Below are 25,395 nucleotides of genomic sequence, written 5' to 3' on the forward strand. Positions count from 1 at the left end.
TCCTGCACCACTCACTGTGTGTGGGGGTTATGAGGCTGCAGCAGCTTTTGCAAATCTCTCCTCAGAAACGTTTGTGTGAGGCCCCACACTCACATTTCTGAGAGGTCCTGTGCTCACCCTCATAGGGACAGCTGGACCTCACACACACTGAGACTGACAATGCAGGCATCAAGGTAGAGGAGTCACAGCCGTCCAGAATTATTGTAGTTATACTCCTACCAAACACAACCACTTGGAAACCCCAAATAACCACCCATACTTCCTGTATCTCTGCATTCCAGCTCAATAAAACATTTGAATGATGTGGGAGCAGTGTCAGGAGAGGGCAGTTCTGGTCTTCAAAGTTTATTAAGAAAAATAGCTTGGCCCACAGAGCACTAAAAAGTGACTTCAAGCACAAAAAGCCTCCTACAAGACTCGAGAGGGGATTTGTATTCCCATTAACAGATCATAGCTTTGGGGAAAAAAAAGTTCTCTAACTTTGTCCTAGCCCTCCAAAGACAGAAGGAGTTTTACCTTGACACAAAAAATAAGTGAGGAGCTCTTCAGGGAGAACAGCACAATCACCTGGAAAACAAGCAGCCAGCCTGAACCTTCCTGGGGAAACAAACAGTTATCCTGAACCTTTCTGGAGAAACAAAGAGACAACCTGGACTTTCCTGAGACGTGATTCTGGGAAGTAACGGCAATCTCCTCCTGAGCACTCCTGAAATATAACTGGGGGGGGAAAAATCCACTTCCATATGCTAATCACCAACTCTTCTTCCAGCTGCTGCAGAAACACTCAATCATTACTCTGAGTTATTTCATTATTTATCTTACATTCAAGTTTGCTTTTATTTAGTCAGATAAATAGTTCAGTTTGTTTTTATTTAAACAGTCGCAAGGAGTGCAATGGGCAATTTCAAATCTCTGACTCAGTTCCTAGCAGATACTCAGCCCAATTTAAAAGATTTTCCATTTAATAAAGCTCTACTCACTAACTGTTGAAAGAAATTATTTTATTTGTTGGTAGGAAAAAAAAGTCTATTTCTAAATTTGAACTGAAATGAAGGTCAGACTCTAAACCTTGTCTGTAACAGTGGAAGGCTCCTCAGCATCAATTCCCTTTCTTCCTAGGGCTGCTCCCCAAGACAGAAAAAAACCAAAGTATTAACTCTTAAATGTGTCTTTTTGTTAGTTTTTCCAAACTCTTCCTGAATCCATGAGTGTGCAGCATCCACAACATCTTGGAGCAAGCTTGATTTGAACAAGTCACAGCTTGTTCATATGGTACCACCCCATCATGGTGCAGGAAGAAGCAGCATCCAACCATTCCCTACCAACATTCTGTTCCCTCCATGGCTCCAATAAACTACTTTATCATCCCCAAACACTGCAGCAAACAAGAATTTATGGTGAGTTCAGGGCTCCCATCCACTTCAGTGGCTGTGTGCTGTCAATAAGACAGATGGCAAAATGGAAAATTCTTCAAGGAGCCACTAAAGCCACTTTCTTTGATATGCATGGGAAAGAAAAAACCTTGGATAGCACAACATCCAAAGGAGAGAAAACCTCTGTGGGAACGAGGCAATGACAACTTCTTTGCTACTACAAAAACACTGACCAGGCAAGCAAGTCCGAATTATTTTCCACAGAGTGGGAGCAGAGTTTGAAAAAAGCAGAGGAGACTTTTCTAGAAAGGAGCAAAAAGTCTGGATTTGTTATGTTTTGTTTCTCTCCCTCTGTGTTGATAAGTATTTTAATTTAGCTCTACAGAGAATTAAACAAAACAACCTCTCAACATTCAGCAGTTTTAATTTCACGGATACTCTTCTCTTCAACCATGACCCTTTCCATCGTGGAGAGGGGAAGGAAAGAGCTTGTGAGAGAGAGTTTGGAGAGTCAGAAATGAAGAGAGGCTGAGGAAGCTGAGGCTGCTCAGCCTGGAGAAGAGAAGGTTGTGTGCAGACCTCACAGCTCCTTCCAGGGTCTGAAGGGACACAGGGAAGCTGGAGAGGGACCCTGCATCAGGAACTGGAGGGACAGGACACAGGGAATGGGTTGAGACTGACAAAAAGGAAATTTAGGTGGAATATTGGGCAGGAATTGTTCCCTGGCAGGGTGGGCAGGCCCTGGCACAGGGTGCCCAGAGCAGCTGTGGCTGCCCCTGGATCCCTGGCAGTGCCCAAGGCCAGGCTGGACTTTGGGGCTTGGAGCAGCCTGGGACAATGGAAGATGTCCCTGACACGACAGGGAATGGAATTTTGGATCTTTAATGTCCCTCCAAACCTAAACATTCTGCAACTTTAAAGTATTTAAAGGCTTTTTTTTATTTCCTCTACATGGTTCAGCCCATCAGGCACAGAAGTCTTGGAGATACAAAGTGAGATTCACCAAGTCCCATCCTCAAGCCTGAGTCACTGATAATGCTGTGGCCGTTTTAAATAAGGAATTAAGTGATTAATGAGGAAATAGATACCTGATTTCTGTCCGACCATGGGCTGGAAATTCGAGTTTGTGAGGATGGAACGAGGCCAGAACACCTGCACTGATCCACTAAAACCCTGCCAGCACAAGTGCCACGAGGGCAGTTGTGACCCTGAGGTGGCTGCTGGTGGCACAAGCTGCTGAGAGAGCCCAGTTCAAGAAATCTCCATCATTCACAAGCCCAGCATGTCAATGCTGAAACCCCCAGCCTGGGGTCTTTTATGGATTGAAACCCCCAGCAAAGCTCCCGGGAGCTGGCAATGCCTGGGAAAGCCAGATCAGCTTCTCCAAACTGGAGAGTCAAGGAGTGAAATTCTTGCAGGCTGAGCTAAAGCACCTCCCATCTCTCTCTGCCTGAACAGGTATTTCTGTTTCCAGCTGCGCTCCATTCTCCAAAATGCCCCAGCTGCTCCCGAAGGAAGCGGTGCTTTGTCCTTACCTCCACTTCCATTCAGCAGGGGAACACTCAGGGGGGAAAAACACAGCCCTGAAAGAGTCTTTAAAACTTGATTTACAGGCTGAGGGTCCTCATAAAGAGCCACATAGAGCCATACATTTAAACGGAGTAACCAAGCAACTCCATGGCAGGGGAAAACGCCCCGCCTTGTTTCCTGTGTGGCCATTCAGCTCCACAGCTGGGCAGTTTCAGAGGAGCTTGGCATAACCTTTACATTATCTGGCTTGTGCTGCCATGGCACTGCATTGAAAAAATGGCATAAGAAGGGCTTTCATGGGCTATTTTCAGCTCTTCCTGAGAGAAATCCCTAATTGGAGAGTCTGGGAAGGCACCCCAGCGAACCTGAGCTTGATTCAGACCCGTTTGAGATCCTGCTTAAACCTCCAACGTTTTTGTGCTTTGATCAGAGTTAAGCCCTGCTCTAAAATCTGGAGCTCAGGCATTCCAAGGCTCGAGGGAGAGGTCGATTTGGGGTTGGGTTTGGTTTGAACTAGACAAAAAGTGAGGCTGGGGGGACAATCTAGTGCCAAAAGGACAAAAAGCAAATAAAGACCATTGTGAAAATCTCCCGTTCCATTTCAGGACACGGCAGCCTGATCAGCCAATTTATTTCATGGCTTTATTCTGTCATCTTTCCACCTTCTTTTTTTTTTTTTTTTCTTTATTTTATTTACAGATACAGTATCTCTAAAGGGTTTGAGACGTGCAAATTGCACTGCCAGGGCTGTGCATTGCTATTTTATTTTTACAGCTCGAGAAGAATGCAGAGCCATCCCTCTTTCAGACATTGTGCTTTTAGATTGAAATAACTCCCCATTTTACAAGCAGTTTTGGAGTTGACAGGAGTCTTTAAAATCATACTTGTGCCTCAAAACACTGTAAAGCACATAAAAACATGATACTATGCCAAGCAGCAGCTACAATTACCATTACCAAAAGTCATTTTTAAGACCATTAAAAAGCACTGGATGAGTCGAGAGAAGCTGCAGTATCTTAAGAAGTACTTTCAAAACTTGATTAAACCTGCTTTTAGCCATTACTTTGCCCCCAGCATTGAAATTTCATCTTATTTTCAATTTTTTCTTTGAGATTGCATTTTCCCTATTATGCCTGTAATTCATTTAAGATGGAATTTTCATAGAGGAGGATGAAAAATTTCCAATATTGGAACTTCAACCCTTTTTGGTACTATAAGCAACTTTTAAAGCAAATTTTGACTGCTGTAGTACCAGTAGTAAAAGCAACTTGGGAAAAACAGTTGGAGATATTACTAACAATTCATATTGTTGGAATTTCTTTTCTCAAATACATTGACATTTAATAATTGTAACATGAGACGAGCCAGTAATATTCACCCTTGTCCTATTCTTAAAGGGTAAATTTGTCAGTTTTACAACTTAGGTTAAATATTGAAGTTGAAAATCATATTTAATAATCAGGTTTCTCATCTTGCCCTGAAGAGTTTCTCCTATTTCAGCCCAGACTTTTATATTTCCACAAGAGGCACAGAAAAACCTCAGTTTGTGTTCCACAGAACTGATGGAGAGGAGCCAAGATGAGAGAAAGAAGCATTAAAAGTAATTTTTAAACTAATTTTAGGGAAAAAAAAAAATCCTCCACAGAAATTTGATGTGTACACGGGAATATTATTCTCTGTAAAAACAGATGCCAAATTTTAGAAAGTTTTAATAACCATGTGAATACCACTGAATGTATTTTTGAGGCTGTGATTTCAGTGGCTTCCTTTAAAAAGCAGCACTTTACAAACTGGAGGTAGAACAGAATTACACAGACATGAAACCTCCAACTTTGGGGTTTTAAGACTCTTAAATCCCTTCCCTCCACCTAAAAAAAATTAGCAACATCCACATGTTATTGAAGAAAATGAATCAAGTTGTCAGTGTCTGGTGGAACAAACAATTTTGCTCTTCTGAAGTCACCTCTCCCAGGCTATAAATATCCCAGTAATCCCAGAACCTTCCCCTTGGTGCCAGTCTCCAACAGGTAACCCAGGAAAACGGGTGCTAATTAAGCTGCCACTCCTAGGATTGTTTGTGTTCCAGGGAATTAACCACCTATTTGGGGAGATTTACATATTGTGCCTATAAATAGCTCTCTCCTGACATCTCTAATGAAGGCAATGTTGATCAACACTTTCCTGTAATTTAATCAAGACCTCAAGCAGCAGTGGGAGAAGGTGAGGACGTGGCTTTGCCATCCCAAGACATCCCCTTGGTCTTAAGACGCTCAATTCCCTCAGCTCCTCAAACTCTCCCTTAGACACTGCTAAAAACACCCAGACAGATTGCCACAAGTGCATCTTAATTACAGCAGTGCAATTTTCTCCATCTTTCCCCAAAAACGCAACCCTGCTCTGAAGGAACACCTCCTACGCTCATGGGACTGTCCTGAATTATCCAACTGAAACCAGGGAATTCTCCATTTCACCTCTGCAGGAACAACTGTCTACACCACTGAGGACTCACCTGGATGTTTAAAGGCTGGACCTTGGTACTGTGTCTTAACTAAACTATGATTTAATTCCCACTGGACACTGGGAGGAGGTAAGACGGGGTGCTGTGCTTTGGAAGGGCTTATCGAATGTAAGTATCCAAAATTAGCAACTGAAAAAAGCCCCCACAGGGCCAAAATGTTGGTTTTAAGCCCATTTCCAGGCAGACGTGCAGTGGCAGGACTCAGGAAATGGAGTGGAATGAACTTCCTACTTATGGTGGGGTTCCTGTGGCTTCAAAAAGTCACCTCCTTTTGCACAGAGGATGCCAACACAAAGTAAGGGAAAGAAAAGTTACTCAGGGATGGAAAAGTTAGTCCTCAGCCAAGGACATGGAAAGTGCTGCCCTCCCAGGGTGCCAAGGTGTGAGAGGAAAACAGGCTCCCAAATCACAGGCAGAAGGTCCTTTCTCCCCCTCAAGAAAGCTGAGGGCACCTAAGAGATTGGGCAGCTCCTGATTGTCCCAGCCATTTGCACGTCCCCCATCCATGAAGAACACAGAACAAGGAGATTCCACAGAAGTGTCAGCCTTGTGGAAGTGGCTGTTAATGAATTATGGTCCAATGGGTTCAATAATTGAAGCCTGAGCTGCTTTCTGACCATCCCAGAGCCAGCCAGTGTTCAGCCAGCCTGAGTTAATTAGGAAAGCAGTGAGGATTTCAGTGCTAGAGAGCTACAGAGTTATTTGTGGCTCTCCTGGTGAGCTGCACACTTTGGAGATCTAATTTGCTGAGTAAAAACCAAGGTTATCTTAGTTTTATAATTAAAATTGTTCCCACTCCACAATGCGTTACAGGAGACGAGCTTAGGCTTCCGGTCCCACCATTTATCATTTACGTTTTCGGCTAAGTTCACAAAATATCTCCCAATTTACAAGAAAAAAACACACCCAACCGAACCCCTAGAAAAGCAGGATGAGAAAGGGGGAATGCAAAGTCAGTACTTTCTTCAAATTTTATTTTAGAAAATCCTTTTGGTGAAAAGCATGAAGAGGGACTTATACCTTTATTTTTCTTAAATACCTCTTTAATAAGCAAACCACATCCTGAGATGTTAGAGGACATTTCTGGCTGGCATCCTCTCTTACTCCTACCACAATCTCCTTATCCTCCTCTTTGGAAAGTTTGGGCCCTATTATTCCAAAACCGTCTGGAAGTTGCAAATTACAGAGAACCTTTGATTGCCTTTGAACCAATTTAGGGTTTCTTTTAATGAATGGAAGGTTTACAGGTATCTCCTGTGTAAAGAGGAATTATGGGATGGGACAAAGGACTGTTGCACTCAACACCTGTCAGCTCACAGTGGTCCCAAGCATCCATCCTGGAGAGGATTCCCAAAAAGGTGATGTTAAAATCAGAGAGGTTGATTACAGAATGCCAGACTTGTTTGGGTGGGAAGGGGCCTCACAGCCCATCCAGTGCATAGGCAGGGACACCTCCCACTGTCCCAGGCTGCTCCAAGCCCCAAAGTCCAGCCTGGCCTTGGGCACTGCCAGGGATCCAGGGGCAGCCACAGCTGCTCTGGGCACCCTGTGCCAGGGCCTGCCCACCCTGCCAGGGAACAATTCCTGCCCAGTATCCCATCCAGCCCTGCCCTCTGGCACTGGGAAGCCATTCCCTGTGTCCTACCATGAATGTTGCTGTGTGGACTCTCCAGGCTCTAAACACTAAAAGACTCCTTCCAGAAACTTTAGTCAGGATGATTTTTTGTGGCTTACTTTTTCTTTACTAACATTGTGAAAATGAAGTGTAAGGATGGTTTATCTGCTGTCTGAACCCTTTATCATCAACCAACTGATAAATTGCAAGGAGAGAGTCACTGGATTTCTGCTGCATTGGAAAAGACATGTTCATATCCCTTGCAATATTGACTCCAGAGCTCAGAAATATTTACTTCTCCATTTTTACCTCCTTAGAAAACACTTTCAAACATAAACACCGTACAGGATGTCCTGATTACCATTAAAATCTCTCTGTCTGGCTCCACTCTTGGGGAGGTGAAGGCATGGAAAAATATCATTCCCTAAAAGGCAGCTGTAGAGTCCCCATCCCTGGAGGTGTCCAAGGCAGGGCTGGAGGTGGCACTCAGTGCTCAGGGCTGGGGACAAGGTGGGCATTGGGCACAGGTAGGACTCCCTTGTCTTGGAAGGCTTTTCCAACCTCAATGACTCTAGGAAATGGCAGGAAAAAAATTCATAAATACTGCTCCTGATGCTGGCAAGAAGCTGAACTTGCATTTTGTATTTGTTTACCTACATACATTAATTTTATTTTCATTTACGCATGCAAATTAGCATAAAATGCAACTCAGCACCTTGTTGCAAAGACAATCAACATTAAAATAATAATAATGGAGGATATTTGCTGGCAGAAATTAAGACTGATCATCTGTCCTTGTAAGCATACAACTCTTCTCAGTGTTTTGGCTCCTAGGAAAAATGGGAAGTACCAAAGGAACCTCAGTCCCTGCCCATCTTCCAAAGACCTAAGGATACACCAAACCCTGCTCCAAGCAGCACCTGCCTGGAAAGGACAGGATTAGGAGGTCTCCTTGCTAGGTCAGCCCAATACAGATGCACATCCAGACAAGTTTTCCATCAGCAAGGATGAGCAGCAAAAAAAATGCATTTTTTTCTTAGTTGTACAAATTATAATTCATAAAAATACATGAGTAATTTGGACCCACAGGCTACACAGAAGCCACCAGCAGGAGGACAAAGTGATGCCTAAAGCTGGACTCAGTTTCATTTCTAATAGCTGGAAATAAAAGGATTCAGGGCAGCTTTCAAATCCTTCCTGTAAGGTTTTCCCCTCAGAGATAGCACTGGAAATAATCCTGCAGATGAGACAGCAATTGCATGGGTATTTCTGTAGGATTTAAAGTCTCCTCAGCGTTCAGTAATGCCCAAACTCTTCCTTTCAGTTTTTGAAGCCCTATTTTTTGATTTTATCTCACACACCGACACTGATAAAGAGGAAGCACACCTGACACGGAGCCTCTCAGCCTCTGCTCCAGCTCCAGGCTGGCTGAAATGGAGAGCTTGATTAATTTTGTATTAGCCAGCTGCACAATAAATCCCAAGCCATTGATTACAAGGGAAGAACAAGCAGATAAGGTATTTTCTTTGCAGACCTCCAGTACTTAATTATACAAAGGTTCTACCCACAGGGTTGGTGAGAAAAAAAAAAAAAAAAAAACCCAAAACAAACCTGATCACAGCTCTGGGAGTTCTTTATTATTTTCTACGTGTGATTGCTCATGTTCTTTAAGTTCAAAATTAGGTGCTGTTTTTGGTTGGGGGCAAGATTCTGGTTCATGATGGGTTTAATTCTGGAGAAAGAAGAAACCAGTTGTTTATCTGAAGCCATTCACAGTTTGCCTTTCCCTAGCAGTTTGCTCATTACTATTTTAATTAGCAGACCATAGTGGGGTCAGTGATTATGTGGAGCTGATTATGTGGAAGGAGTTTGGATACTGAGCAGTTCAGTGATATTTAAAATACCCTGATACCCTCAGGTTTCTTGGGCAAGCAGAGCCTCTCTTCACCTGTTAATCACCATCTCCTGAGCAGAATAAAAACACCAAGCCTTGGAGCTGGAAAACCACTGCCTTGTGTCACTCTCCCCATCCATTTTCTTACCTAAACAGATCAAATTGGAGATATGAGGAGCAGTAGACTGAAGCAGCATTCCAGAGGCACGAGGCTGTGTCAGCCTAATTAGCTCCATTTGATTACACCTTATTAATTGCTTGTGTGCCTGAGCTCATTAAATAAAAAATTATGTTGCTTTCCTGCATGTTGGGCACGGGAGGTTTGAGAGATGGGCAGCAATAGTGGAACCTTTGAGAGATTGCAAAGAGCAAATGAAACAAAGGCCACATCTGTTTTCAGTGACCACAGGACCCTCGATGTCATGGGCAGCCAGAGTGTTCCTCATTTACTTCTCAACTATAATCAAATATTAATTTTAAAATAATTCCTTTTTTTTTTTTTTTTTTTTTTTTTTTTTTCTGTTCACCCAGAAATTATTCCAGAGTATTTCTGAAGAAAAGCTCTGTGTTTCCAAGCCACATGGCGCATGGAGAAGCAGGATGAGTTCTAGAATAGAGACCCCACCTGCAGAGCTGCCCCAGCCCTGGGGCCCAGCACAGGAGGGACCTGGAGCTGCTGGAGAGAGGCTGGGGAGGCTCCAGGATGAGCAGAGGGATGGAGCAGCTCTGCTGGGAGGAAAGGCTGGGACAGCTGGGGCTGCTCAGCCTGGAGAGGAGAAGCTTCCAAGTGACCTCGTTGCATCCTGAAGGAGCTGATGGGGAAGATGGAGAGGGATTTTTTACAAAGGCCTGCAGTGCCAGGACACAGGGAATGGTTTCCCAGTGCCAGAGGGCAGGGCTGGATGGGATACTGGGCAGGAATTGTTCCCTGGCAGGGTGGGCAGGCCCTGGCACAGGGTGCCCAGAGCAGCTGTGGCTGCCCCTGGATCCCTGGCAGTGCCCAAGGCCAGGCTGGATGTGGTACATTCTGTGAGTTAAAGTTTCACCCTCCACTGGATTTTTATTTTTCCCTTTTATAAATAATACAAAAATTGTACTTGCACATCATTTGTATTTGAACATCCCATACATCTTATCTTTTCTAACATATGCAACCGTAGGAAATTTTTACAGCCTTGAATTTATTTCCACAGCAGCCATCAATCACTCAGAGATGTTATTCTGCTGGCTTTGTTGATAGAGATTTTGTTTACAGCTTCCCCTTCACTGAAACACCATATTCTATAAGATCTGATTCTGATGAGACACAAAGTACCTTTGTCCTGGCTGGAAATCTATCCCAGTTCTATTAAATGGGGCAGCAGCAAATCCACTGGAGCACAGTGCTACACAGTGAGAAGAAGAGGCTTTTGTCTGGTGGGTGAATTAGGAGCATTAACTTGGAGTTCTCTTTATTTTTTCTATGAACACAACAACAACAACAGAAAAAAATCAAAAATCAATCAGAAAAACACCCCAAAGCATTGAGGAACATGCTTTCTTTGTGCTTGTGTGTGTCACAGCAGAGGACCTGCACAGAATCATAGAATCATTCGAGTGAAAAGGGACTTTTTAAAGGCTAAGTAAGTAGGGCACACATGGGCAGGGACACCTTCCACTGTCCCAGGCTGCTCCAAGCCCCAAAGTCCAGCCTGGCCTTGGGCACTGCCAGGGATCCAGGGGCAGCCACAGCTGCTCTGGGCACCCTGTGCCAGGGCCTGCCCACCCTGCCAGGGAACAATTCCTGCCCAAGATCCCACCTAATCTTTCCCTCCTCCAGCTTAAAGCCATTCCCCCTTGTCCTGTCAGTCTACACCCTCATGAAATATCCTCCTCCTCCACAAATTTCCTCTTTTGTTTTGTATTTAGCACAAAACTCTTCAAACTGTCAGGAAATCACAAAGAACAGTGCCCAGATTTGTGCAATTAGTTTTGCAATAAAAAATAGTAAAGGAAAGCTTGGAAGGGTTAAAAAAAATACAAGAGAAGAAGAAAGAGCAAAGCTGAAGTTTTTGACTTGTGGATGTGAAACTTCACTTTCTAAACAAAACAGAAGCACACTGAGCTTTATAATAGTTCAGATGGCAGGATCCCAACCATTTTATGGAATAAAAAGTCTGAGTAGTCAAGAAATTTTTGCTAAGAGTAAAATCTCTTAACAGCAGCAAAATAAAACAACAGTAGAAATCCATTTTTTATATAAAAGAAGATAGGAAAATAGAATTTAAACACTAGAAACTTTCATCCAGCACCATTATGTGGAATAAAACCCCACTCCACTCTTTTTCGTTTGATTTTATTTTTTTCCAGGAAGTATTTTTCAAAATTTCCTGCGATTTTTTGCAGTAATCAATTTTTGTGCTGTGTTATTTGGAATCGAATCAACAGCCTGGCCACTTTTCAAGAAACACAATCAGGCTGCACTGGCCAACTGGTCATAGAGAAAAGCGACACCAGGCAACACCAGAAACCTTGGTTTAAAAGTTAAGACCAGCTGGGGGATCAAATTAAATGCTTAAATGAGGGAGCCTCAAGTTATTTAACACTCTCTGTTCCCCTCTAGGGCCAAACAGTCCCCTTCAAACATCTCTGCTTGGAAATTAGATGTGAAATTAACCCATGGCGGACTTGCCCAGCAGGTCAAATCATTAACTCCTGTCCCTTTGGATAACCTGATAAAAGGGGCAAATAAATCAAATGTGTCATGTTACATCAATATTGCTGGCAAAACCATCAGCAGCTTATAAATCAGAGGCTAAAACTAAGATTTTCTGGTACAGAACTAAAAAAAAAAAAAAAAAGTCTGACATAGCAGGGGCTGCCCAGGGAGGTTTGGAGTGCCCATGACTGGAGGGATCCAAGGCAGGGCTGGAGGTGACACTCAGTGCCCTGGGCTGGGGACAAGGTGGGGATCAGTCCCAGGTTTAGAGGTCCTTTCCAGCCTAAAGAATTCTGGGATTCTATGGTCTCCTGCTCTGAAGATTTAAAGATGCCCAAGAGTTTGCAATTCCTTGAACTTAAACCCCAGTAAGATGTTCCTGAAATGAGAAGTGATCACAGAGTGCCATTAAATTCATAAAAGGGAACTGAAATTATATTGGAGGCAAACTCACACCACAACCCCCTTCCTGTGCAAATCAGTTTTCCAGGATAATTCAGACTAGAAGCGAGCCTTCAATTGCAGAGAAATCCCATTTCTCTCTAATCCAGTTGAAGAAGACAGTTTCTCTCCTTGCTCCCTTCCCCACCTCCTTAGTCCCTTCCCACTGCAGTCATGTTTAACAAGGTGCAGCAGGATAATTTGGCATTATTTAAACATTTGATTTCTGCCTGCATATATCAGCTGTTCATCTCCTTGCCAATTTAAACCTCTCCATGCCTCAGTACACTGTCTAAAAAATACTGCAAAGCATAGAGGGTATTTTCCCCCTTTCTTACTATTTTTTTCCAACCTAACCCAAAAGTTTTCTTTTCACCATGTAAAAGAAAAAGGAAAAAAAAAAAAAAAAAAAGAAAGGAAAATTATTGTCTTTCAACAGAGAATCTCCAGAAGAGACAAGGGAGAAAGTGTTTGGCTGAGAGTGATCGTACCCGGGCATTTAAAAATTACAGCAGTGTTTATGGAAAAGATGTGATGGAAAGAGTTTGGTTTGGGGTTTTTGGTTCAAATCCCCAGATACTTCCTCACCATGGACATTCCATGTAAAATCCCAGAGTTTCCATGAGCTCCAGTCAGAAAAAGCCCTGCCTGTGTTTAATGGCAGACAACAGCTGAGCAGTAACAACGCCCTAATGTGAAAATGATTACTGCAAAATGAACACATTAAACCGAGCTGGGAGAGCTCAGCCCTTATGATTACTGCCAAGACACAGAGCATGGCTCCCAGTGCACACAGCAGGAGAGATCCTGGAACTCCTGAGGCTGGAAAAGCCCTCTGGGATCACTGAACCTGACTTTGATTCCCACCTCGTGCCCAGCCCAGAGCACTGAGTGCCACCTCCAGCCCTGCCTTGGACACCTCCAGCCATGGGCACTCCAAAGCTCCCTGGGCAGCCCCTGCCAAGGCCTCAGCACCCTTTCCATGGAGAAATTCCTGCTGCTGGCCAAGCTGAGCCTCCCCTGGCCCAGCCTGAGGCCCTTTGCCCTTGTCCTGTCCCTGTTCCCTGGCAGCAGAGCCCGACCCCCCCTGGCTGTCCCCTCCTGGCAGGGACTTGTGCAGAGCCACAAGGTCCCCCCTGAGCCTCCTTTGCTCCAGGCTGAGCTCCTTTCCCAGCTCCCTCAGCCTCTGCTGGGGCTCCAGCCCCTTCCCCAGCTCCCTGCCCTGCCCTGGACACGCTCCAGCCCCTCCAGGGCTCTCTGGCTGAGAGGGACAAAACTGGACATAGATCCTTCTGGCTGGGCAGGAACTCACCCCCTGTAGAAGTCCAGGCTTTCTAGAGGCTCTGATAAATACAGACCCCTGTTTAAAGCCTTTTGAAGGAAGAGTCCATAACACCATCAACAAGGAAGTTTCTGGGCACTCGAAGTGATTCAGAGCACACAGATCCTGTGCTCCAAGGGATACAGCCCTGAGTCTGTTCTTGTTATGTGAAAATCAAATCCTACAAAATCAAGGTTTGATCAAGTTGAAGTTCCTGTGCCTTGTTTTAAACAGCTACTTCTCATAATAAACCAGATTAAACCACAATAAGAGGGGGGCAGCTTCTATCAGAGTTTATCTGTTCACAGTCTCATATAAGGATTCAGGAAATAATTCTTAGTGGTAGACTTAGACAAGGAGAAATGAGAAGAGGGTTTGGAAAGTAACACAGCAGGGACAGCAGGTAAAGAAAGGATTCCTGACTTTCCATGTAACCAAGACACGGGATTTCTGTGCTTCCAAACTGTTGCTACAAATATAATATTGCCAATGAAAACTAAAATTGAGGAGGCAACATAAATTACTGGTGGAGTATGAGATGAAAGGCATGACACCGAGGCAGATTTTAAATCCTGCCACTTACAGTGTCTTTTTTGGTTCTTTGAAAGTCAAACCAGTTAAATTACTGCCCCTCAAAGAGGATTTCAAAGTCTGATTTCCTCCAAAGTTAAAACATTTACATTTTAGGGCTTCCTAGTAAAGAAACAGAGTCCATTTAAATGAGCTACCTTAATACTAAAATCTAGTGGTCTCACTAAGCTGCAGATATCTTTCTGCTGAAGAGAAGACCAGAAAGGAAAGGTTATGGCCTTCCAAGTCTTCATGCTGCTTAGAGCAGATACAGAGCAGATACATTCTTCATGATTGAAGAATGAACCAGAAAGCTCATTGTCTGAAGAGCTGAAGTGGCTCTGCTCACACACAGACTACACAGCTATAAACCAACATATGAGTGCACAGACACGGTGTTTGATGATTTTCAGGATTTCAGCCCTAAAATTATCACCGGACTTAGACCTGCAAGTCCCAAAGTGTGAATGACTCTTCTGGAGGAGACACAAGGTGTTCCAAGGCATTTTCAGGGGGGTTTCTGCTTTTCCTGCATCAGGAGTTCCTCTTCCCAGTCGTGACTAACACCTTTAGGAACCGAGCCCTTGGAGGGAAAGACCCAGCTCAGTTCTCACAGCCTTCCTCCCACCAAGGAATGGCTCAGGATACTCAAGGAATGGGTAAAGGAACCAAAGAGCATTGGTGTTTCATACCCTGAAATCCAGACAATCCAACACATGGGCAGGAGAATCACAGGCTCCCAGGCTGTCAGAGGCCGCAGGAGCTGGGTGGGCACCTGGTGCCACCTCCGTGCCCCAGCAGGGCCATCCCAGAGCACAGGGCACAGCATTGTGTGCACACAGCTCTGCCCCAGCCCCAGGGAGGAGCCCCCCGGGCTGTGTGGACAATGTGCTCAGGGCCGGGCACCGCCCAGGGAAGAAGTTGTGCCTCCTGTGCAGGGGGAATTGCTGGGCTCAGGCCCTGCCCGTGGCTCTGGGGCCATTGCTGGGCCCCCTGGGCAGAGCCTGGGCCCTGCTGGGAGCCCTCCCTGCACACAGGGACACCCAGGGCTGGGGGCCCCTCTCCGCTGGGGCTCCTCTCCAGGCTGAACAGCCCCAGCTCCCGCAGCCTTTCCTGGGCACCCAGATGCTCCGGGCCCTTGCTCATCTTGGTAGCAGAAAACAAATAGGGAATCCAGTGGAAGAGGCTCATTCCTAGCCAGATCCCGCAGTCTGGTGGTTCCCAGCTGGGAATCTGGCATCTCCTCCTTCTCCAGAAGCAGCTTCCTGCCTCATCCCTCCCAGCACAGCCACAGGGAGATCCCAGGGTACTCGGCTCCTTGCACCAGGGTTAAAATCTGTACATTAACTGTGATGAACCTCGTTCCAGTGCCCCTATTGCGGGAATAACTCACCTCTCACCACAGGGAATTCATCTTCTGTCGCCTCAAAGTGTTGCTGGTGGAACTCAAAGACACTTTGAAGAACTGAACCCTTCAGAGGAACTTAATGGCTCCACTACAACTCAACAACATCAAGGAGAGCTCTTTTCCCTGTAGGATCAACTGCACAGCTCCCAACCAAACGCAGCAAGTCCCCATAAAACACACAAATGACTCCTGTTCCCAAGAACAGACACTTTCCCTCAGGCAAGAACCTGGTGGCATTCCTCCCCTCTCCCTGGATCTGCACAGTGCAGGGCTCAGGGAATGATCAATGAGCTCCAGGTACTCAAATATGCATTTTCCCCAGTTAATTTCCTGCCCAGCAGTAATAGATCAAGATCTGAAACTATTTTCTTTCTAAAATAGCCTCTTAAGGTGATTTGTAAGGCCCCTCAGTGATTCAATTTTCATAGCAGACGATTGTTAGACTGAATAAAGACATTAACTAATAGAGGGGGCCTTGAAAAACAGATGAAGTGGTTTGTGGTTGAACAGTCCTGGTGGCACAAGGGAACAGTTGTGTTTTTCACAGAAAAAATGCTTACTTAAAAAGTCACCCCCACTCAGGATAGTGGCAAAGACTATTTAAATGGGGTTTTTTTTATTACGTTCTGATAGGAATTATCCATCTGCTGAACACTTAGGAAATTAAATCCATATTTGGATGAGCAAATCTTCCGATTAGCCTCAGTTTTATTTTGTGAAATTTTGTTTCAGAATGAAACAAACCACTGAGCCAGCAGTGAGTTCCACATTCCACAGTGCAGGTGTCCATGGCTCATCTCTTGTTCCACAGTGAAGGAGAAAAAGGAAGGAAGAGGAAGGAAATGAGCCTGAAACCAGAGGACTGGAAGAACTACAGTGATAAGTCCAAACAGAGTTGAAAAAACCAACATTAAATAATCAAGAGAGCATTCCTTCTTAGCCATACGCCCCAAGAGAAATATGTCCAACATCCTGTTTGCATCTCCTGTGGGATAAACAAGTATTATTCCTCAAGTGAGTCAGACGGGATGACTTCATGGAACAGCTCCAGGAGATTTCTGGAGTGGAAGCTTCTAGAAATCCTTATCCCCAGCATTATGGCTGGACTTCAGAAGGTCTTCTCCAACAAAAATGATCCTGTGGTTCCATTGGCTCCACCCCAAACACAGGTGGGACTCCAGTACCGACATTTCTGGTGTGACAGGTCCCTGGGCCAGGGGAATGTAAGGGACAAGTGACATCAAACCCAGCCCTTCCCCCCCCCTCAAACACAACCCAAATTTACAAGATAACAAAAGGACCAGGATGGGCTCATCTGAGTGTATGAATTCGGGATTTTTGTCACTATTCTTTTACAGCTATAGATCTTCAGGAGATATACAAGGACCTTCAAGTGTTCTTTTCATTCATGTAAAAAAAAAAAAAAAAAAAAAAAAGAAAAGTGCAAAACAACTTTAGCTTAAAAGCAGCATCCCAGAAACCTTCAAAAAAACCTTCAAAAATCCCATGGTACGGAACAAATCCCCACAACTCACAGCCCCATTACACAACTTCTGAAAACCCCGAGAACAGATCCATTGCAAATTTCGTGAGTGGGTCTTCACATTTGCTTTTGGTTTTTAAAAAGGATCAGAATGATTTTTGTCTTCTATTCATCTTTTAAGAGTACAGAATAAATTTTTTGTGCCCCTCCCCAGCTCACATTTGTATTTTCATGAAAGGTATGAACTCAATGCTGGACAATTAAAGATGTTAATTGGCAAATAATTGCTGCTGGATTGGTTTAGTCTGGCATAAAAGTGCGGAGAGTTTTGAATTCAGCAGCCTTTTTTGCTGAACAAAAATTGCTGCTAGTTTTTTTCTTTGAGCCATGGACATTGGATTAGAGATGAAAAAATAGGAGCAATTCGATCCTGTTTCCACCTTCCTCCTCCCTGATCACTTTAGCCTCAGAGTTTGCCTCCAAATTCAATAGAGCAGCACTGGAAAAATAAAAGAGATTTCACCTGACCTAATTTCACGTATTGCACAGCTACAAGTGACATTTCTACTTTTACTTAAGCTAAAAGATTATGGGGAAAAAAAAATCATCAAACCTTTGCAGCATTTCTCTTGTGTGGAAAAGAGATAAACAGCAGGAATTGTAAAATCAGATCTCTTCCTTTCAGAAAACCAAACCAAAAATATCCACAATATTCCCCATCCACAGTCCAGCCTAACATTTATTCTGGTGCACCAGAGGATTGAACAAAAGCATTATGGGATGAGAGGACTGAAATTAAACACTGAATGGGCTCATCAACAAATTAGGACTGATGGCATGGCTCTGCAACAGAAAATATTGTGTTTTTTAATAATTACAGGGGGTGGGTTTGAATACAAAGGGCCTACACTAGATGGGAAGTACTTGAATTTCATCAGGAGCAGAGGGGATCCTGGGGAAACTTCCTACTAAACTCTAAGGGGAAAAGAAAAACCCAACCCAGCCTGACCAAGGCACTTCTGGATGAAGTTTCTTTGGGACATCATTAATTGCTGTAGCTGGGGAGGATTTGCTGACACAGGAGGTCGAGTAAAACCTGTGAAACAGAGAAGTTACAAGCTAATGAAGCAAAACACAACAAGAAGGGCAAGAAACTGAGTCAACATGCACAGCTCCTGCCAGGAAAATGGAGAATTGGCATACTAGGTGCAAAAAAACCAGCCCATAATGTCAGCCCAGAGCTGATTTTTTATTTCTTTGTATTTATTATTCTGCTGTTAAGAGAACCACACTGTTTGTAAATAGCAATTGCCAGAAGAACACATCTTCTCTATGTTACATTTCAGGTTACAAATTCTGTTCCTGCACACCAGAACTCCTTCAGCCCAGCCTTGAATGGAGTTTTCTATTTAGCTGTAAGAAACATATTTCCAAGTAATTATTCCTGTAAGCATTGCCTCGTTAGGTGGGTGCCATTTGCTGAGTCACCAGTCCCCCACCTTGGCTTAAATCCGTTTCCAGCTTATTTTTTCTCTATTACACCACTGGGGAATTTATCCAAAATGCTTTTAGCTACATTTACCCTTTCCTGAACACAGTGTGGGGGAGAAAATCAGTTCAGTTTGTGTCAGGATGCTGCATGTTCCTCAAGAACAAAACAGCATTTCTGAGCTGTCCCCCCGAAAAAAAAAAAAAAAAAACAGCAAGAATTTTGGCTAGAGGGTGCAAATTTGCACTCATTATAACAAAGTTGCCCTGTTCAGGCCACATAAGAGAACATTACTAAGGATAAAATCAAGCGTGGGTTCTGTGATAAATAAATTGGCACAAGCTAGGCTAAAAATATCCACCCAAAAATTGTGTTTAGAACCCTTTGAAGTAAGGGAGTTGCTGTTTTTACTCAGTCACAGGACACTACCATTAAAGAGAGGTGGCCCTTCCCTTCTAAATCACCTGGAAGGAAAGGGATTCTGAACAATCTTGGGATAAGGACACAGAGAGGAGAATTTGTCATGAGAGTACAAAGGAACAGAAATGGAAACCTCAGGGATCCCTTTTCCCCCTTCAGCAGATCATATTGTTCCTGTCCTGTCCAGGCCATCTGTGTTTTGCACACTTCACCATCACTCAAGCCTCACTAGAAATGGCTCCTCCACCAAAAATCCCCATTTTATTCTCCTCAGAGATGCTTTTTTGGAGAGATATGATGCTGCCAGCATGAGCAAGAATGAAAATGCCTCTGAGAAGTGCTACTATTTTTTTTTTTTTCCCAGCCTCCTCTGAGGGCTCTCCACAGCTCCCTACAGTCCCACAATCCTGCTTTGATTCCCACAATTAATCCCACTGCTCCTCCATGTCCTCCCACGCTGCTGGACATGCCAGAGGCCAACCCGACCCAGCATCTTCCTCCTAAACCACCACCACCAAGGTCAACCTTGGCCAGCCTGATGGCTCCGCTCCTCCACTGCAATAAATGATTAAAACCCAGTTAATTGCACCCCAGCACAGAGCAAATACGTGAAATATTGAGCAGCTTGTCCACTTCAGTGTCAGGAGTGACAGTGATTGTGACAGGGTGTAAAAATGGAGAAAATTAAATTAGCTGTCTTGTACATTATTGGCATTAAATGTAACACGTGGGGTTGGGCTGGGGGATGGAAGGGAATAAAAGGACATTGGGAGAGTGATTAGGAGAGCAAGAAACAGAGACTTTGGACTCAATAGGAAAAAAACAAAGCATAATTCAAGCAGAATTGAAGACTTCCCATGAAAACAAAATTATTTTACTTCCTAACTGCCAAAACAGAAGTTCTTAAACCAAGATCCAGATGTCAAAGTCATAAATTTGCACAATTACAGCTCTACCCACATGGAGTGCCATGGATAATGAGCAACTTCAGTACAGACATTCTGAAACCACACTCAGTTTTCACTTATCCCACTCATTATTCCCAAGAGTATTCAGGAACAACTCTGACAGACTTTGCCCTTTAATGCTGTTAAATTGTCCAAAAGAATAAACCCTAACCAGTTACCCAGGGCTGTAATTTTTAATTACCAGATCACTGACATGACACATTTCTGGTGTCTTTTAATTAAACTCAACCAAAATGCTCTGAGGAGGGACACGAGCTACTGGTGCCGTGTTTCAGGATTCCTGAAGTATTGTTTCTCTAAAAACCCTCACTGTGGATTTTTTTTCTCCCAAGTTTTCGGTCATTAACAATTCTCTCAAACTTCTGTTCCGACCACAACTGCTGATTCACGAACAGAGTAAAGCTCACTGGTAAAGCTTGCACAATGAATAAGACAAAACCAATCCTGATGGTCGAGTCCAACACTGAATAACCATAACTGAGGATTTTATCTTGCCTGGTAAACCAACAGCTTCAGAAAATGCAATCATCAGTAGATGCGGAAGCCATGAAACAAAAAACACACCCTGACTTTTCTTTCTTGAAACCTCTTTTCCTACTAAACTACTTCTCCGAGTAATAATTCTGGGGGAGAGAAAAAACCCATTCCAATGAAATTCCAGAGGCATCTGAGCCCTCCCACAGCTCCACCCCCTCAGCCAAACCCTTACCTTCATCATTCTGGGCCAGAGCTTGTGCCAGGACAGCAGCGAGTGCCATCCCCACTGTGAACCATTTCCAGAGACAAAGCTGCTGGACCATTTTCCGTCAAACTTCACTCAAGGCAGAGCTGGAAAAGAGGGATTTGACACTTTTGTTACTCAACTTGCACAAAGCTGAGCCACTACAAACTCTTTCACAGGTAACTACGTAGGGTATATGCAGTCTCTAAGAGCATGGCATTGTTTCAGCCACAAAAAAATAAATGAAATAAGGAAGGAGAAGCCCATTAGCATTAATCAAGATGTGTGCACTCATTAACTCGATAACTGTGCGTACACAGCCCTCTAAGTCAAGAAAATGCAAGGTTCTGGCTTAAATCATGTCTGGTTTCCATAATTTCCCTGCAATAAAGTATTTATGTTATCCTTCCTGCTTTCAAGAGCTTTGGAGAAGCAACTGTAGCAGAGAAATTGCCCTGATTAAAATGAGGGTTCACTGCAAAAGGCCAGAGGGACTCGGGATTCAAAAGCATTGCCTAGGAAAAATGGGAATGAGCCATGAGGATGGCCTTCTTTAAGGACACAGGCTGTTGGGTTGAAACAAAAAACCAACCAAACAATAAAACAAAACAAACCCCCCAAGAAAAACAAAAACTCCGAACAAAACCCCACAACCCTCTTCCTTCCCTCCCCACCCCCCACAGATCCCAATAACAAACAGAAAAATCACCCACCCCCCTACCAAAAAAAAAAAAAAATCCCCCACCAAAATCAGCAAGACAGGTCTGGCTGAACTCCAGACCATACTTGGAGTGTGGAACATGAAGTTAAAAAAAGCTCTGATTCATGGTTCCAATAAAAAGAATTAGCACAATTCTGCAGCCCAAAATTGAATTACTTAAAAATATTCCTTCAAATTTAAAAAGTTTGGGATAAATACAATGACAGCAGCACGGAATGAAGAGAGATTTTCAGCAATATAAACCAAGTTATATAAAAAAGTAGCTGCATTTATTAAAAATCAAGCAAACTTGCAAAATAATTGTTTGCCAAGAGTTTTTGAGGAAAAACTGCAGGGTGTTTCCCACAAGAGAAAGAGAGCAAGTAGGGAAATGTAATAAGCCAGACTGAGTGGCCCATATTTACTCCAGTATTTAAAGTTCCTGAGTGACTATATTCTAAATATATATAATTTTTTTCTAGTTTGCTTCTAGGACAGGTCACATGGTGGGATCTCCAGGACATCAGAGGTTTCTCCCAAATTCAATGATCCTAACCTGTGATTTATGAGGCTCCCTCACAACAAGCACAGCTCCTTTTCCCTTTGTAAAAGCCACGGACTGCAAGTGACTTTGTTGGATTTTTATTACCAATATTCTGGAGAAGTAAAAGGCAGCAACAAGATCATTTCAAATTTTACACTGAACACATTGCTCCGCTTCTCATCCAGGGGTTAAGGATGGAGAGAGGCCTTTCCAAGCTCCAACTCCCCTCAGGCTGGACTCTTCCCAACCTGTCCAGCAGCAGGAGGTTGGTGCAGGCCACAAGAGGCAGCAATTCCAGGAAAATCTTCAATATTGGCCATCAAACAAGTGAAAGCCTCAGCACGGATCTCACGGGTTTGTTCATTCCCATTTCAGACCAATGTTTGTCGTGACAGAGCAGCTCCAGGTCACAGAACCCAGGAATTCACACTGTTGCTTTTATTTCCTTTTTGACAGAGTCGGGATTAAATACTCGAGATGATAATTTATGTTCAGACTCAGATGTTTATTAATTCTTATCCATATTACAACCTCACAAACCGTGAGTTCTACAGCACTTCCAGCTAACAAACTAAAAATGGCCCCTGTCTCTCTCTCTACAAGGTCTTTTAAGCACAAACTGTCCAGTTGAGAAATGGCATCCAAATTATTTTTACTTTTAACCCAATAACCAACCACCCATGGCCCACAATGCAGATTTTTCTATCCAGTTACAAAACACCATCCAAACCCATCCATGAAGAAGAAGGTGAAAAAGGAGGACTCAGCCTCTGCCCTAAATCCTCCATCTTGCTTTATATATATATTACTATATTCTGAAACTTTAAACTCTGAGTTTTCCCCCTGTGATAACACACACTTCTATTCAAACTCCACACCCACAATCCCAGTGTTGTCACTCAATTTTGGAGCCTCCCCCAAGGCCTCAGGTCAAGTGCAGTGTTCTCTTGGGGGTCAGTGCCTGTCAGCACAGAGAGTCTGAAATTCTCAGTGCCCAGGGCTCCAACACAAGTCATGCAAAACAACCTCCCTCTTCCTCTCCCCTCCTTCTCTTCCCTTGCCCTTCTACAGCTGTTTCTGTCCAAATTCCAGCAGGAAATTGTGGAGCCACAGAATTCTGAAGGTTGAAAAAGACCATTCAGGTCATTAAGACCAACGAACACCATGGTCACCACTAACCCATGTCCTCAAATGCCACATCCACACATGCCTTGAGCACTTCCAAGGATGGAGACTCCACCGCTGCCCTTTCCAGTCCTTTACAACCATTTCCATGACGAATCTTTCCCTAATATCCAACCCAAACCTCCCCCAGCACAACCTGAAGCTGTTTCCTCTCACCTGTTCCCTGGGAGAAGAGACACAACTCCCCACTCCTCACTCTCAGCTCCTTTCAAGGAATTGTAGGGTACAACCTCAGAGAGGAGAGAGCAACTCCAGCAGCTCAAATGGGAATTTGTGGCAAAACGGGAAGTTAGAGAGAGCTTAAAGGAGAATTCCAGACTCTTCCCAAAGGAACTGTTATTCCCATGTGACAGGACACCAGAATTGCTCAAAAGGGCCTTTTCCTTCCCAAAATGCTCATTTTGTTACTGTCATCCAACCTGCCACTTAGCACATTTTAAAGACATTCTGGAATTTGCAACAGCACCTTCAAAAAAAGCGCCCAAAATTACTTTCACCATGATATATTCCTGCTGACTACTCAGAAATCAAAGCTGTTTCCACATTACTCAAACAGATTCCAATTAATCATCACTATCAAACCTCCTGGGAATTTTGGGGATGGGAACTTCTCAGTATTTCACCACTATTCCCTCCCCTGTTAACAAAAGTTCCTGAAGGAACTGGTCTCAGCTGCTTTTCCACTTGAAGCAGTGTTATTCCATTAGGTGGTATTTGCCTCCAACCTTTTAAACCTCAAATCCCAGAATACAGACATTCAGGAGACTCTTGGGGTCTTCAGGTCTGTCTAAGGAAAATCCCATCCAAAGACAGATTTTAGGTGTTATCAGACCTAAAAAGAAGTGCACAAACTCACTTCTGATGCCTCTGATATTTGATTTTACAACCTTGAAAAACAAAATAAATCCAGCTCTCCAATCACGATGTTCTATTTTAGAAAGTTATTCAGAGCTCATCTGACACCCTTGAGAGGAGTCTGCTCCTGAGAGATTTTTAGGCTGGAATCTTGACAGATTTATTTTTGATTCTGATGAAATGTCAAGTTAAACCACAAGGATAGCAACACTGCTGCTCCCAGAATAAGCAGCTTGCTATGCAACTGGACTACAACAGAAGAAAAAAAAAATCCTGCTTTTTCCTTCAATTTGTAGCAGAAAAAAAACCCCAAAACCAAAAAAGCACAGACAAAGGAAAAAAAAAAAAACCCCACCAAAACCCCAATCAAACAAATAAACCCCCCAAAAGCCAGGAGTATAAAGTACAGAAAATGAGACTATTAAGTTTAAATGACTCTGCTAACTTGGAAACAATCACAATTTACCACAAAGTGCCAAAAGGTTGACAACCTCTAAGAAATAAGGTTGAACTCCAGACAGGGCAGGGAACAGCTATGAATTGATGAGAGAAGGAAGATCTGTAAAGTCATACAAAATGTCTACAAGACTCAGTATTTTCTTGAAAAATATTCTAATTCTAAGCTTTGATGGATGATAAAGGTAAATTAAAAACTAAACCAATCTAAATATGAGTTATGACATCCAAGCGCTTTGAATATATTTAGAGGAACAGTAACTTCCAATATGACAGTAACTTCCAATAATTATTTGCTTTTAGATCTGGTGTTATTACAGGATTTAAAACTTTGCATTCCTTAGAAGCTGGAGCAGGAGGGAACGTGGCCTTGGTCAAAATAAATAACCATTCTCTGGGTACTCTGTGCCTCCCCACCCTGCCAGGGAACAATTCCTGCCCAGTATCCCATCCAGCCCTGCCCTCTGGCACTGGGAAGCCATTCCCTGTGTCCTGTCCCTCCATCCCTTGTCCCCAGTCCCTCTCCAGCTCTCCTGGAGCCCCTTTAGGCCCTGGCAGGGCTCTGAGCTCTCCCTGGAGCCTTCTCCTCTCCAGGTGAGCACCCCCAGCTCTCCCAGCCTGGCTCCAGAGGGGCTCCAGCCCTTGGAGCACCTCTGTGTCCTCCTCTGGATTGACTCCAAGAGCTCCACATCTTTCTTGGCTACTTGAAAAAATTCAATGAGGGAAAAAAAAAAAAAATCCAAATTTTGGCCAGGTGTGTCACAAGCCAGAGCCATTGACTCCCTCACACCAGTACTGCTTCATCCACACCCAGTTCCACAGGAAACATGGACTATGGAAGTGGCCACACCACCCAAACTGCCACCAGCAGTGGTTCTTCTGGAGAACTTCTCTGGGTGTTCTCCACCAGCAGCAAATCTGAAAACAACCTGAAGGCAAACACTGCACTTTCTGCTCCTACAGTGGGTTCAAAGCCCTGACAAACTTCCACAGAAATCACTAAGGGAGCATTGTTAATTCATTAGACACATAAACAAATATTTGCTATTTCTTTGTCAAGAACAGTGGTTCCTGAGAAACTGCTGTGGTTGGATGAGTAACTCAGCATTTAAAAAGGAATTAAATACCCATTTTTACTTGTGCTATTATTTACATAACCAGCCTGAACTCCTTCAAGCATCAGGAGTCACTCATTTTGCTTAGTGG

At 43.7% G+C, this 25,395-nt stretch overlaps 1 protein-coding gene across 1 annotated transcript in view; it reads right to left on the reverse strand.

Annotated features, from left to right (window-relative positions):
• LOC136364585 (protocadherin-15-like) overlaps nt 1–25,395 on the reverse strand; it is a 177,719-nt gene that overhangs the window by 131,120 nt on the left and 21,204 nt on the right. Inside the window, exon 2 of the mRNA XM_066324539.1 lies at nt 20,438–20,556. Coding sequence (XP_066180636.1) covers nt 20,438–20,528 — 91 coding nt within the window. The 5' untranslated portion in view covers nt 20,529–20,556. The remainder of the gene's footprint in view (nt 1–20,437; nt 20,557–25,395) is intronic.

Source organism: Sylvia atricapilla, chromosome 8, assembly GCF_009819655.1.
Source record: "Sylvia atricapilla isolate bSylAtr1 chromosome 8, bSylAtr1.pri, whole genome shotgun sequence".
Classification (NCBI taxonomy): domain Eukaryota; kingdom Metazoa; phylum Chordata; class Aves; order Passeriformes; family Sylviidae; genus Sylvia; species Sylvia atricapilla.